The sequence below is a fragment of the Ipomoea nil genome, unplaced genomic scaffold, assembly GCF_001879475.1.
Source record: "Ipomoea nil cultivar Tokyo-kokei standard unplaced genomic scaffold, Asagao_1.1 scaffold3069, whole genome shotgun sequence".
Classification (NCBI taxonomy): domain Eukaryota; kingdom Viridiplantae; phylum Streptophyta; class Magnoliopsida; order Solanales; family Convolvulaceae; genus Ipomoea; species Ipomoea nil.
The window spans coordinates 8660484-8674648 of record NW_017619497.1 but is presented as its reverse complement, the minus strand read 5'-3'; the positions used below and the strand labels follow the sequence as shown (position 1 = coordinate 8674648).

The 14165-nt window shown below is 36.7% G+C and overlaps 2 protein-coding genes across 3 annotated transcripts; one reads left to right on the top strand and one right to left on the bottom strand.

Moving 5' to 3' along the window:
- The first annotated feature begins 1218 nt into the window (after positions 1-1218).
- On the top strand, positions 1219-7128 carry LOC109165513 (transmembrane 9 superfamily member 1). Its single transcript, XM_019314316.1, has 12 exons — positions 1219-1507; positions 2508-2700; positions 2781-2885; positions 3768-3785; positions 3893-3981; positions 4055-4207; positions 4475-4609; positions 4684-4850; positions 5262-5356; positions 5470-5843; positions 6133-6406; positions 6688-7128. The coding sequence occupies exons 1-12, from the start codon at positions 1424-1426 to the stop codon at positions 6753-6755; spliced, it is 1755 nt and encodes a 584-aa protein (XP_019169861.1). The 5' UTR covers positions 1219-1423; the 3' UTR covers positions 6756-7128.
- Positions 7129-8352: 1224 nt separating this feature from the next.
- On the bottom strand, positions 8353-13639 carry LOC109164692 (MLO-like protein 4). Of its 2 annotated transcripts, none has more exons than XM_019313230.1 (15): positions 13216-13639; positions 13017-13074; positions 12237-12466; positions 12041-12157; positions 11817-11877; positions 11643-11734; positions 11371-11445; positions 11185-11270; positions 11046-11095; positions 10924-10964; positions 10635-10805; positions 10454-10489; positions 9839-9906; positions 8948-9008; positions 8353-8852 (listed from the first exon to the last, which is right to left on the bottom strand). In XM_019313230.1, the coding sequence occupies exons 1-15, from the start codon at positions 13339-13341 to the stop codon at positions 8493-8495; spliced, it is 1632 nt and encodes a 543-aa protein (XP_019168775.1). In that variant the 5' UTR covers positions 13342-13639; the 3' UTR covers positions 8353-8492. The 2 variants fall into 2 exon arrangements, with proteins under 2 accessions (XP_019168775.1, XP_019168776.1); XM_019313231.1 differs by having other exon boundaries at positions 11643-11731.
- Between the last annotated feature and the right edge of the window lie 526 nt (positions 13640-14165).

Genomic DNA, 14165 nt, shown 5'->3' with positions numbered 1-14165 from the left:
ATGAAGCACGCTGGGCACGAGCCCACAGCATAACTATCCCAAGCCGTGGGCTTGAATCAGAGATCGAAACTTGCAAAGCTTTTGAGTCGAAACATTCAAAATGGTTTTTGTTGAGCCCAACCCAACGTTCATTGTATAATCCATAAAGTGTTGAATTGTTGATAAGATTATTTTTAGAAAGTAAGTAAAAAATAAATAAAAAATCATTGTATATATGTAGTTTAGTACATGTGTCACTTTTACATAATTTGTTATTAATTTCTTAATTTGTCTGTAAATGTAGAAAACATTTAGGGAAGATGGTCAAAAAGTCCCTCACAAACTACTGAAAAGTCAATTAGGTGCTTAAACTTTTTAAAGTTGTAAGTGGAGTAATTCATTAACATTTTATTTTAGTGCAGTGAAACTTACAAATAAGTTATTGACATGTGATAACAGATCACAAGGGTTCCGACACCATTTTTTACAAAAAAATCAATCGCTCCCATGATGCTCTGTCGGGCCGGAGTGGGGGGCCCTTAGGGTTGGGGTTCAACCTTTTGAAAATAATGATTTATATATGCTCAAAATATAGTTTGACTTTACCAAATTTAAAACATTGTTAATTTGACATCACTTTACAATTAGCTATAATAATTTTATTTTACCAAATTTAACAATGTAATAAATTTTGGATATTATTTCAAATACTCTATAAATACTCAGTTCGGAGAGTTTTAATTCGTGCTAATTTATTTTTCTACGATGTCCTTTTACTTTTTACTAATAGCTCAACGTGTTCAATATGACTCCACTTTTTTAGTAAATTTTTTAAAATTTATTAGAGTGATGACTATGCATTCAAGAGGTTTATTTATTTGACTAGCATAGTAAAATCAACAAGTATCAACGTGAATATCATTTTACCAATAATGGTAGTTATTTATTTCTCATATGCGAATGATCTGTATCTATTTTATAATGACATGCTGGAAACCTTCAAATTGAAAAAATTGTTAGGAATTGATTAGTTTAGGGACTCAATTGTTAATTTTTTGAATTCAGTGACCTAATTATATTATCATATACAGCTCGATGGCCTATTTGACCCTTATTTCAAAAAATTATAAAGTAGAATTAAACTCATTTTATTTGGACCACATGTTAATATGTTATTGATATACATAATTTGGGAAAATATAAATTGGGGCAAGAAGAAAGTGTAAAATTACAAAATGACTACCATTTCTATATTTGGAAAAAAGCACAGAGCATTTATGAACTTCGTTTTGCCGGAAGTACGGATCTCTGTAGTCTTTATCGTGTCGTGATCCACCGAGCAAAGGCAAATCGGGTCTTCATCCTCATATATACCTCATCTGCTCTTCGCGATCTACATCTCTTGCGAACTTAGATCCAGGCCATCGGAAGTACGGCGACAGTGATGTTGCACGCCGTCGGAATACTCTCTTTCCTCGCCGCCGTCCTCGTCGTCTCGCCAGTGTTGGCTTCCGAGTCCGATCACAAGGTGAGATCCTCTTATAGCTCCTCATCTAACGGGCCTGAAAAACCCTAGTTCAGCATTAGCATGCCTGCCATTTGTTGTATGTATTTGACTAGATCTTTCAGTTGAAGGCAATATTTTTTGGGGAAAGTGGGCGGGGGAGGTGTGCCTCCGACTTTGTAAGATCGGTTGTGTTTGTTTATGTTGATTCACCGTGAGAGTATTTGCTCGCTGAGGATATAGCTGGACTCTTGTTTATCTCAATAATCTCAGACTCTCAAAGACTATCCTTTGATCGCATAGCTTATGGACTCAAGATACACTTATGGTCCCTTTTGAATGGCTTTATTTTCAGATCATTCAGGCTTAACCATGCTCTTAAACATTTTCTTTTGATGGATTTGTATAGGATTACGAAAGACCTTATGATTTTATGATTGATATTGTGAACTGTTTCAAGCACTGCAAACACAGTTTGAGAAGTTAGTTGAAATGCTGAACTAATTAAGCTGTTTTGAAAATATCTCTAGGAATTTGTTGTGAAGTCGTTATCACAAAGCTAATTATTGATGCTATTTATCTAAATTAGGCCAATATGCATTCTGCAGCTTGAGTTATTGTATCTTCAACTTGTGTTCAGTTTCAACCACAATCTGCAGCTTTCTTTCATACTTTATGGTACATTGGTACTACAGTAGACAGTCATGCCACTTTGTTAACCCTGTTATTTTTTCCTTTTTTTTCTTGAAAATATTGTTAAAAGTGAATCCAATCAGTTGGAACAAGTGAGAAGGGAGTGAAAAGATGTGCCAAGATGTATAAATGCAAAGAGTATTCTTTTTATTTATAGAGAAGGACAGATTCTATTCATTTGTTTTTACATTTCTATCACTATTCCTAACTTATGCCTGGGCGTAACTTTTACTGCAATTGCAGACAGCAGACTTGTGTCTATCATTTATTGTGTTTCCGTTTGGTCTCGAAATTGCATTTTCTGACACCAATTTTTCTATTTTGCATGCAGTATAAGCCTGATGACCCTGTTACCCTTTGGGTAAATAAAGTTGGACCTTACTATAACCCACAAGAGACCTACAACTATTACAGCCTTCCATTTTGTCGTGCATCTGAAAATGCTCCTCACAGATGGGGTGGCCTTGGTGAAGTTTTAGGTGGAAATGAACTTATAGATAGCCAGATCAACATAAAGTTTCAAAGTATGCCATTTACTTATACATGTACTCTAGTTGCTATTGTATTTACTTCAATGATAACATGTATCTTTCTGTTTTTGTAGAAAATGTGGACAAGGGCCATATTTGTCAACTTGAACTAGATGAGACGAAGGTCAGGAAATTCAAGGATGCTATTGAAAACAGTTATTGGTTTGAATTCTTCATGGGTATGCACAAGCTCTATTTTATGGGGATTTAAACTGTTCTTCCAATTTAGTTGTATGTCACATGTGTAAACAAGATTTGCTTTGTGAATTACTCAAACCTCTTGAATTTTATAATACATAGAGGAAGTAAATATTTAAAATGTGCATTGTTATTGACATTGAATATTCTCATAACTAGAGTGTTATACATCTTTCGAACAAAAAAAGAAAAGAAAAAAAAAGAGTGATATACTTCTATTGCAAACAATATGATACAAAACCATGTTGGGCCAATTTCATTTTAATTGGCAGAATGGCACAAGGGAAACAAGATTGATTTTGTGACATCTGTGTTTAAGTTGGAGACTTGGCGCATTGACTAACTTGTATGCCCATTGGGTTTGGCTGGTTTTACTGAAAAGAAGTAGCTTATTTGGCAAAAAAAATTCTTGGGAAAAACTTAACACTTAAACATGGGCAACAAGAATATTTTTCTGGTGACTGTTGCATATTTAATTTTGTTTTTGACGTGGTTGGTCTCCATAGTTGCACAGTGTTCCACAAATCATAAGCAAATTTAACTGAGATTTGTAAATGAGAATTATGAGAAGTGTATCTTTTGACCAAGTAACATGCCATTTATGGGCCCCAAACTTTTGTTGGGTTGACTGATTGAAGACAGTGTCCTCTAGCAAGTTTTCTGTTTGAACCCAAAAAGTACCTATTCTTTTCTTCTGAGACCTTTGAAGTTATACTTGTATAGTTCTCATAACTGTATTTATGATCAGATGCTTGAGTTTGATTTTATCTTTTAAAGATATTTTCGAAGATTTGCTTATTATTTTGAACCCTATTTCTGATTCCACCTTCTCTTATATTCATGTGTGCTGCATCCAAGCTCAGATGATTTGCCTTTATGGGGTATGTATTCTGTATTTCTGTAAGCTCTTCCAATGCACACCTCTATAAAATATTATTCTGATGCTTGTCATGGCACCTAGCTTTTCTAATCGTTACATTGATCACAGGTTTTGTTGGGGACCTGGACAGGAATAGTGATAACAAACCTGTTATTTTCACCCATAAAAGTATAACAGTTAAATATAATAAAGATCAGGTGTGTGGCATGTTGACTGTTTCTGAATTTTGCATATGGTTTGTGTATTAATAAATGCTTTCTTTAATTGCAGATCATTCATGTCAATCTCAGTCAAGAGAGCCCAAAACCTTTAGAAGTTGGGAGATCCTTCGACATGACATATTCTGTGAAATGGACTGAGACCACTATCAATTTTGCTCATCGGTTTGATGTGTACTTGGATTACCCATTTTTTGAACATCAGGTGGATATTGCATTTTTCATTGTATTTTCACATTTTGTGCAAACATATCCAAATTTCAGTCCTGCCTTGTCTGAAAATGAGGTTAACACTGCTATTTTGCAAGCCTCTCAGTATCTAACATTTCAGACAACCTCCATTAAGATGTAGTTGATTTGTATGCTTAAATTATATCATGAAAGTTGCTATTTCTGTTGGCAAGTTATAAGTAGAGGTTCTATTTTTGCTTGGCATGGAATATTTCATTTTAATGTGTCATCTATTTTGCAGATCCATTGGTTCTCCATTTTCAATTCCTTCATGATGGTTATTTTCCTCACTGGACTGGTATCCATGATATTGATGAGGACTCTAAGAAATGATTATGCCAAATATGCCCGAGAGGATGATGATCTAGAATCTCTGGTATCAATCTTTTATTTATAGATGCTGGAACTTTTGTATGCTTATTTTCTTAACCATTTGTGTCTTACTTTCAGGAAAGAGATGTAAGTGAAGAGTCTGGTTGGAAACTTGTTCATGGTGATATCTTTCGGACACCCTGCAATCTTGTATTACTTTCTGCTCTTGTCGGTACCGGTGCACAACTTGCGTTGCTTGTTCTCCTTGTCATCTTGTTTGCCATTGTGGGAATGTTGTATGTTGGGTACGTCGTATTGAAACCTTTAGTTTGCATTGTGGTTTCTAATTAAATTACTACAAATGTTTTCTTCAGGATCAAATTACTCCACTTTGTTCTCCTTTCATTTTAAAATGTGTTTTGTATTTTAATAGGGGTCCTCATGGCTGCATATTTTTGCTTACTATAAATCATGGCATCCTTGGACATTTTGTGATTTTTTATTTTGCATATTTTTTTGCCTGCATATGTTTTTGCTTACTATATTAATTAATTCATGACATCCTTGGGATATTTTCTGATTTTTATTACACATGTTTTTCACCTGCATATTTTTGGTTTACTATAAGTCATGGCATTGTTGGATAGTTTCATTTTTTATAGACAATTTTTCTCACACATTTGTTTCTAAATGTATTATTTATATGATTATTTCAGGAGAGGAGCAATTGTCACAACTTTCATAGTGTGTTACGCTTTTACCTCATTCATTTCAGGGTATGTTAGCGGTGGAATGTACTCACGCAATGGTGGTATGCACTTCTTATGTCTATTTATGCTTTTATCTAATCTATTACTCCGTAATTCTTTTGCATTGGTTCCTATAAACTTTGGAGAAAGTATGTCATTTATCTCATTGTTACAGGCAAACACTGGATCAAGTCTATGATTCTCACAGCATCACTTTTTCCATTTTTGTGCTTTGGGATTGGTTTCGCACTCAACACTGTTGCCATATTCTATGGGTCATTAGCAGCCATTCCTTTTGGCACAATGGTGGTGGTTTTTGTCATCTGGGGATTCATCTCTTTCCCTCTAGCACTACTTGGTACTGTCATTGGAAGAAACTGGAGTGGTGCTCCAAATAATCCATGCCGTGTCAAGACTATACCCCGCCCTATCCCTGTAAAGAAGTGGTACCTGACTCCTTCGGTAGTCTCCATGATGGGCGGCTTGCTTCCATTTGGCAGCATATTTATTGAGATGTACTTTGTCTTCACATCCTTTTGGAATTACAAGGTAACTATACCAACTTCCTGCTTCCTTTTGGTTTTGATTGTTAGATTGGACATAGTTCTTGGGCTTTAAGCCAATTATTTAGATAGGACTTGAAATTTACTGTCTAGGCAACTGACGGAATGCACAGAAATTTATGAAAAAGACCTCAGTTTCCAACTTCCAGAGAAATTTATTGGTTTTTACACAAGAGACAAAATTTCCTGTCAGTTCCAAAAACAGTCACATTATTCTACTATCTCAAATACCATCTTTCATTTTCTTCTTTTTCACTTCCACATGGTTTCTGCAGGTGTACTATGTCTATGGATTTATGCTTCTGGTTTTCCTGATTCTCATCATTGTTACTGTTTGTGTGACGATCGTGGGAACATATTTCTTGCTAAATGCTGAGAATTATCATTGGCAGTGGACTTCATTCTTCTCAGCTGCTTCTACAGCTGTCTATGTATACTTGTACTCTATATATTACTACTATGTGAAGACTAAGATGTCAGGGTTCTTCCAAGTCAGCTTCTACTTTGGATACACACTGATGTTTTGTCTGGGCTTAGGAATCCTTTGCGGTAATTATAATACTCTTTTAACCTGTTACTTTAGTAGAATCTTAATTCACATGATAAGGTTAGCTGTATGAGACTTGATCTTCTTGGACAGTTTGCACCTCCTTGTCTGCACTTCTGTTAATAACCAATTTTGCATATCCAAAAAATTAGAGGAATTTTGTTTCATTTTTTTATGATCTTTGAAATTCCTGAATCCTGATCAAACTGAGACAACTTACCCAAAGGAAACCTTTTTGAAGTTTTAACCTCAATGATGTCTTTTATTTCTTACCCGTGTTTAGGGGCTGTTGGTTTTCTTGGCTCAAATCTGTTCGTGAGGAGGATCTACCGAAACATCAAATGTGACTAATATTTGTTACGAGGTCTGATTCAGTGCTCTTATTCTGGCAACAAGTCAGAAAAATTCGAGAATCTATTCAAGTATTGGGCACTGGTAATGTTTCAGCTGGATGTTCAGATTTTGTCAGTGGTATGTACCTCTTTTGATTGTGGGGAAGGCCCGAGAATTTTCCCTCTTCCCCAGGATGTAAAAACATAATTTTCGTAGTTTAGAATGCAGAGATTACTGTTATTATCTGAGGCTAGCACAATACCAGCTTCACTTGGCATGTAGTATATCAATAGCCTCGCCTGCTCTACACAATGTTGTACTCTAACAGAATTGCTACTTCCTTTTTGTTTTCTATACCGATTCCCATGCAATTAGAAAGTTTTTTGGATCAGCATCTCTTATGATTATAGCAATGAACAATTTGTCCTCGAGATCTTCTTGCAGTTGGTCTATATTTTTTACCCGTCACTATATACAGAGTATTATCTTTGGTTTTTCCTTTGTCAAGCAGCATGCTTTGGTAGCGCTGCCCCGCCCATCTGTTTTTCTGTGCTTTGAATTTGCATATTTTGTTATGCTTTCATATGATCTGCAATATATGCTGTATTCTTCTCCCATGGAGGAAGTTTGAAAATTGTCCTGGCAGGGGCAGGTGGAAGCTCCATTTGGTTATTGTAATATTGATTGATTCTGTGAATGGCTTATTGTAATATTTATTAAGGGAAAATTGCACTTTTGTCTTCCAGTTATACCTGTGGTATAAATTACCCCTTGAGTTGCAAAGTGACAATTTTAGTCCTTGAATAACTAAATCACCCACTTTATTAAGTGACATTGGTGGTGAAAATAGTTTCCGAGGGGCTAAAATTGTCATTTCGTGCATAACTTAGGGCCTGTTTGGAAAGCAGGAAAATGACTTCTGGAAAATGTTTTCTAAAAAATGAGTCATTTTCTGAAAAATATTTTCCTTTCTCGGGTTTGGGAGCACAGCAGAAAGTATTTTTTTTGTGTTTGGTTCATTTTTTTTGAAAATGAGGTAGAATGGTATAATTGAACATTTTATATAATTAATTATTTTGTTAAAATAAAAAATATTTATAATAATAATTATTTTTAAATCAAATAATACTAATTCCTAAAAAGTTTTTTTTTTTTTTTTTTTTTAAAAAAAAAAGACGGAAGAAACCAGAGAGAAGCTAGAGAACTTCTCCTCGCCAGAAGAAACCAGAGAGAACTTCTCTCTGGTTTCCCTCGCTGGAAGAAACCAGAGAAAACTTCTCTCTGGTTCCCCTTCTTCACTGCTTTTCGTTTTTTTTTTTTTTTTTTTTTAAGATTTCTCCTCTGGTTTTCGTTGGAAACCACAGCTCTGATTTTCGGCGGAAACCAGAACACTAGTTTTCGCCAGAAACTTTGTTGGTCATTTGGCGGAAGTCATTTTCCGCCAAATTGACTTTTTTCTCAATCAACGGAAAATGTTTTTTGTTGACTGGATTTTTCAAGCTTTGCCAAACATAGGAAACTCGGAGAAATCATTTTCCGAATTTCCAAACACAGCCTTAAGGGTTAAAGATATTACGCATATAATAAGTATGTATCATGAATTCATGGGGACAACTGAATGATAAAAAAAAATGTAATTTTTTCATTTATTAATATGGTTAATTGAACAGACTGTGAAACTATTACAACAGACCAAACTACTTACAGTCATATTGTTAGGGACAAGTGTGAATCAATCCCAGAATGTCAAACATTTCATGTCTTCTGAAACAATTGAAGAAGGGTCTCAGGCCTGCCTTCCTCAGTGTCATCAACATTGTCTTCTGCACCATGTTCTTCCCTAAAGGGGAAATCATGTTCTAGTTGGTCTGGATGAACAGTTGGGTCGCCATCCTCGTCCAGAGCGTTTAGGGAGCGCGAAGAGGAACATGGAGACAACGTAAGAGATGCCACGGTGGTTACCTCGTCCCTTTCATCGAATGTCGATTCAAGCGAACATACAGATCTAGTAGTCAAGGTGCCACGCTTCGATTTCTGTCTAACTCTCTTGCACCAGCTGTGGAGTGATTCCCTGACACTTTCAGCTATCAAAGCCTTTCTGCAACGAGAACCCATCTGCAGCAGTTCAAGGTACACAAGAGGTTTGTGGTAAGATCAAAACATCATTTGGTTTTGGCTTAGTGAATTGGTGATTAGATTGTGTTGCAAACCTGTGAGATGATGACATTCAGAGGAACTGTGCTGTAGCTACACCATAGTTGAACAAGAACCCTGCATTATGCAAGCTAAGTTGGTATCCGAAAGTGCGACCAAAATTGTTGCGAGGGAAAAGTGTGATTTTGGCCCTTCAATTGTTAGCTTTTAAATTATTTTAGTGTTATTGGTTTGAGACGATCAACTATGGACAATCTAGGCTGATTTATTTCCTTGTGGTCCTTTGTCGGTTAGGGTCACAATGCGGGGTTTACTCAAAGCACACCCTCTAGTGACTGAGTTTTTCTTGTCACTCGAAATCATTTTAGCCCTTGACTATGAGCAAATGGCATCATCAATTATTCCAAACCATTGCAATTTTGGCCCGTCTACTACCAGTTTGAAGAAAGTTTGTTTAGTCTGAGAAAGTTCACACATAGGATTTCTTGAAAGAGAAATGCTACAAATCCCTCCTGTATTTCCCTAAAAACTTTTCTTCTGAGGTGGCATCATCTGATTAGTAGCTACATTTATTTTTTAATTAGTGGTGTGATAGTCAATCTCAATGAATGAAAGCCACCTCATGAGGGGAAAGTTTGGAGGGGAAAAGTACTTTTTTCCTTCTTGAAATTATGGCAACACACATGCTTTCTCATTTCCTCAAACTCTTAACAAAAGGGTCAAAATTGCAACGCTTTAGAATAATTGCAAACATTTACTCACTCATGATAACCCGCTGCTAAAACGACTAAACGCTCACAATTGAAGGGCCAAATTTGCACTTTTCCTGACGAGGGAGGGGAAGGCAATATCACAATATAATACCAAATCCAACCAAACATTAACAAGGGTGTCATTGTTGGATATGTCAAGTCTAACTAATAATTTACTTAGAATGTTGTACATACCCTGAAGTCAATCGGATGGAGATCATTGCATGATTTTTCATGAAACAAGATCGATCCTGGAATCCCCACTGCCACATGTGAAACCAGAACCATTAAGGATACTTTGATGTTGTGATTCTTGAATTTTATATCAAAACATAGTTACTCTCACTTTTTGTCTCACAAGTTTGATGGCGTTCCACTATAGTGCACGACTATAAAAGTTTTTTGTATATATGTACGGCTTCAATCTTTTTTCCCACTTTTGATAGAAATGCCAGTGAAATCCCACCAGATTTTATCACATGATTTGCGAGTGACCAAAGGGCAAAAACGTCCATTCACAAGACATGCTCTCGTAGTAGGTGAGATTTTTGCCAATAACGCTTGGTCACATACTCACATGTAATCAGGTAATAAAATCCGGTGGGATTTCACATTTTCACCCCATTTCTCACCAAAAAGACCATTGGGCAAAAAAAAAAAAAAGATTCGTACATTTATAGTGACAATTTTTATAGTCTTGTACCACCAAATTCATGGGATCAAAAGAGTCAAAAACTCCACAAGAACATGACAAACCAATTGCAATGCTTTGACTGATGAATTATAGAGAGGAGAGACAGAAATTCTCACCAGGGACCAGATAAACGTAGCCATCTCAAAAGCATTCTGCATAAATCACCAAGAAAACGTAAAGATGTTGAACAAACACAACTACTTTCAAGTTTCATTTGTGTTCTTGAAATGTATAAAACACTACTTTCAAGTTTCATTTGTGTTCTTGAAATGAATAAAACTTATCATACTATGTTACCTGGAAGGATATAAACTGAATTAAGCGTAACAATATTTCTGGTTTTCCAAACCAAAACAGCCCATCTCGTGGCTTAACTTGAGTTCCAATCAGTGGACCTTTTGGCTCTGCAATTTCAAGCGCTAACGAGGACACAACATGTTGGAGTTTCGTCCCGACCACCATGACAAGCTTGAACGCGAGGAAAGTTTATATCAGAGAGAAACAAGTTGTTTCAGTGAAAAAAAAATCTCGATAACTATAGCAATCTCTAATATTAAGTGCTGAGGTCCCAGGCGGGATGACTTACAATGACAGGTATAAAAGAAAGCCAGAAGTAGATATTAAGACCTGCATCATAGATCACAGTGAAATCTGAAGCTTCAAACACCAAAAAATGTCGACTTTCATTCCAAAAAACGAACTCTTTACCATGAATGTTTACAAAGATGCAAATGATAGCATAACCCCAAAGTGGCCAGCTGCAAAAGCAAAAGATTAAGCTAGTTAGAGTTTCCTACAATTCAAAAAAGCGGGGAAAAAAATTTGTTTGTTTAACTGATACATATACCTGATCCCCACGATTTCATAAAATTCATCTTCCATGCTACGAACCATATATTTGTGGAAATTATAGGAGAATGGAAGTTTGTGATTCTGCAGAAATATAACCAAGAATCACACTTATCCCTTTCTACTAATGTTTCAGAATCGCTATTTATCTTCGAGTATAACAAAGTTCGGGGGAGATACATACAGTGATAAAGCCCAATCGCAACGCTAAGTAATCTGACTTATGAATGGAACTCCTGAATTGCCTTAAAAAGCATAGCTGCAATATGAGTAGAAACGTAAACTTCAAGAACATATATAAGTGTGTGCTATGATTCAAAAGATAAAGCAAAATGTATTTCTTGTAATGCTGAATTGAGTTAAAGATTCAGTTCTGTTCATCTTAATTGTTACGACTAAATGGAAGTAAGCTAATAAACATGTATATGTGAAGAAGACTCGAGAATGGACAATTACCATCCAGATTAGAACTCGACTTCGACTCCATGGATGTGATGCATGATGAAGAGCAAAAGTGGATTGTCGCCTCATCACTTTAACCTTTGCTGCTGACAAAAACCGTGTATCAACAAATTAAACCGATAAACGAAACAAGCATAGCTCTTCATTATATTTTTTTCATTTGCATACCTTGTAAGTTCGTCTCAGCCCCAATGCTAACTTGATTTTCCCATTTCCTCCAACTGTATATCTACAATTACATTTATTTACAACCAAAAGTGATAATAATCGTGGATTTACCCCAACTACCGAACTAAACTGGAAGTGAATTTATGAACAAATACTAAATTGTAACAGAGTCAGTAGTACTCAAAAAAGAAAAAGAAAAAAAAAAAGTGAAAGTGAATTTGAACCTTGCTCATAGACAAGCCCACTGCAATGCAGCTATACAGAACATGAGTGATGGCAAGAACAAACAGGAAGCGATGAAGCTGTTCAAGGCCCTCAGCGGAAACGAAAGGTTCCCGGCCCTGTAAATGTCGGAAACGCATCAAAACAGTTGCTCTAAGCTCTAAAGTTTACACGAAAGGCGCGGGGGGTAGAGTTCACCTCTCCACATTGAGGATGTGGTGATGATTGGGTAGTTTCCTTGGAAGGAATATCAGTGTTATTTGACAATATCCAGGACTTTGTGAATTGAATACTTTGGGAGGTGTCATAATCCTCTTCTGAGCAAATGAAGAATTTGCTGCTGAATAGAGAGGAGCTGACACAAATTTGAGTAATCCACCTTGCCCATTGCCCCAGCAACAAAGAAATAAGCCCTAGCAACATCAATTCTGCCCCACAATACCATTTCAATTAGATTAAAGCAATGTCCTAAAAATCGGCCTAGGCGCCCACTAAGGTGATTTCAGCCCTAGGCGGCTTTTAGTCGGCTGACCGACTAACTGGTTGATTAGGCACCGATTCGGCCGAGTTGAGCGCCTAACTCGACCGAGTCGGGTGCCTAACTCGACGTAGTTGGCGTTCAACTCGGTCGTGTGATTTTTTTGACCTACTCGTCTAATCTTCTTCTACATTTCTTCAGTCATGTACTTAACTAACCATCTAACTATGCAGTTGATTAGTTTGAGAGATTAAACCAGTCTAACAACTTCTAGCCCTGAGTGAGAAAAGTAGAGACAATATACTCAGATTATTCGGGCTCCTAGGCGCCCCGGGCAGCCGACTAGTGCCTAGGGCCTTCTGCAACATTGGATTAAAGACCCACTCACTAAAAGAAAAAATGGCATCTCCTTTTGGCAATAAATATCACATCTCTATCAAGTTCTATAAACAAATCTCAACTTCATTCTTCAAATTCTATGCATCAAATCAGCAACTCACCTTCCTTTATCTTCTCCAAAGAAGCATAAAGAGCCTTCCTCCTAGTCTCCTTCAACCACTGCATGCAAATAACCCAAGAACACCATATATACAGTCAAGGGTAGTCAGAAAAAAGTGCAGAATATAGAAATAGAACCATGAAGTCAAGATTAAAGCTTAAGTGAGTTGAGATTAAGCTTGAAGTTTGCTCATAACTCACCCTTCCAAACCGGAAAATGGAGCGTTCCACAAACAAGCAAACGAAAACCATCACTGTGATGACTGAAGCCACGGACCACGTGGGAGTCCCCTCCAATGACCTCCCTACTCTGAACGTCTCCTCCATTTTTTCACAGCTTTTTCCTCTTCCCCTCACCGGGATGGGGAAAAAGATTCAATCTTTTGTGTGGGAAAATAAAGATCCAGGAAATGAGGGACTGGGTCGGTCACTATACAAGAAAACATTTCCCTTGAATTTTTAATTCTGATGTTATATACAACTTTTGATCCACCATGGATTCAGGGAACCTTCCTCTCTCTTCCTAAAATGGTGGGGCGATTTTAATTTGGTTCTGAGTCAGTGTTTTTGGTATTAAAATATGGTAAAGCACAGCTTCATGTGCGTTGGAGTTGATGAGATTTGAATCTCTTTCTCTTTCTCTCTCTGCTTTTTGCTACCTCCACATGCCAACAATGACGGCGCCTATTGCCTACACGGTGCCCACCGCCTCCCTAACTTTCGTTCTTGCACGTGTGGTGTAGTATTGTCTGCGACGTTCATGGAGATCACAGCTCCTTTGTGTTTATACCAAAGAGGAAACATGCAAGAAACAATGCAGCCATGGCCACGGGATATGTGACTATTTAGGGGCAATGACTGCAATAGGATGAAATGAGAAGGCAATAACATAAATAGAAATGGTTTTTAAAAATGTATAATTTAAAAAAAATAAAAAATCATTTGGAATATGCATTTCTCAAATGACTATTTTTGTCCAGCCGTTATATCATAGTGCACCGCGGTAAAAAACGGTGCCGTTTCTTTAAGTAACGGTCCGCCGTTATAGTTAACGGAGTTCGCTTGTTTGGTGTATTAAACACCAATTGACACTACAGTATATCTAAACCGACACTGCAGTTATATCAAAATGATACTGTAGTTATAGTGAA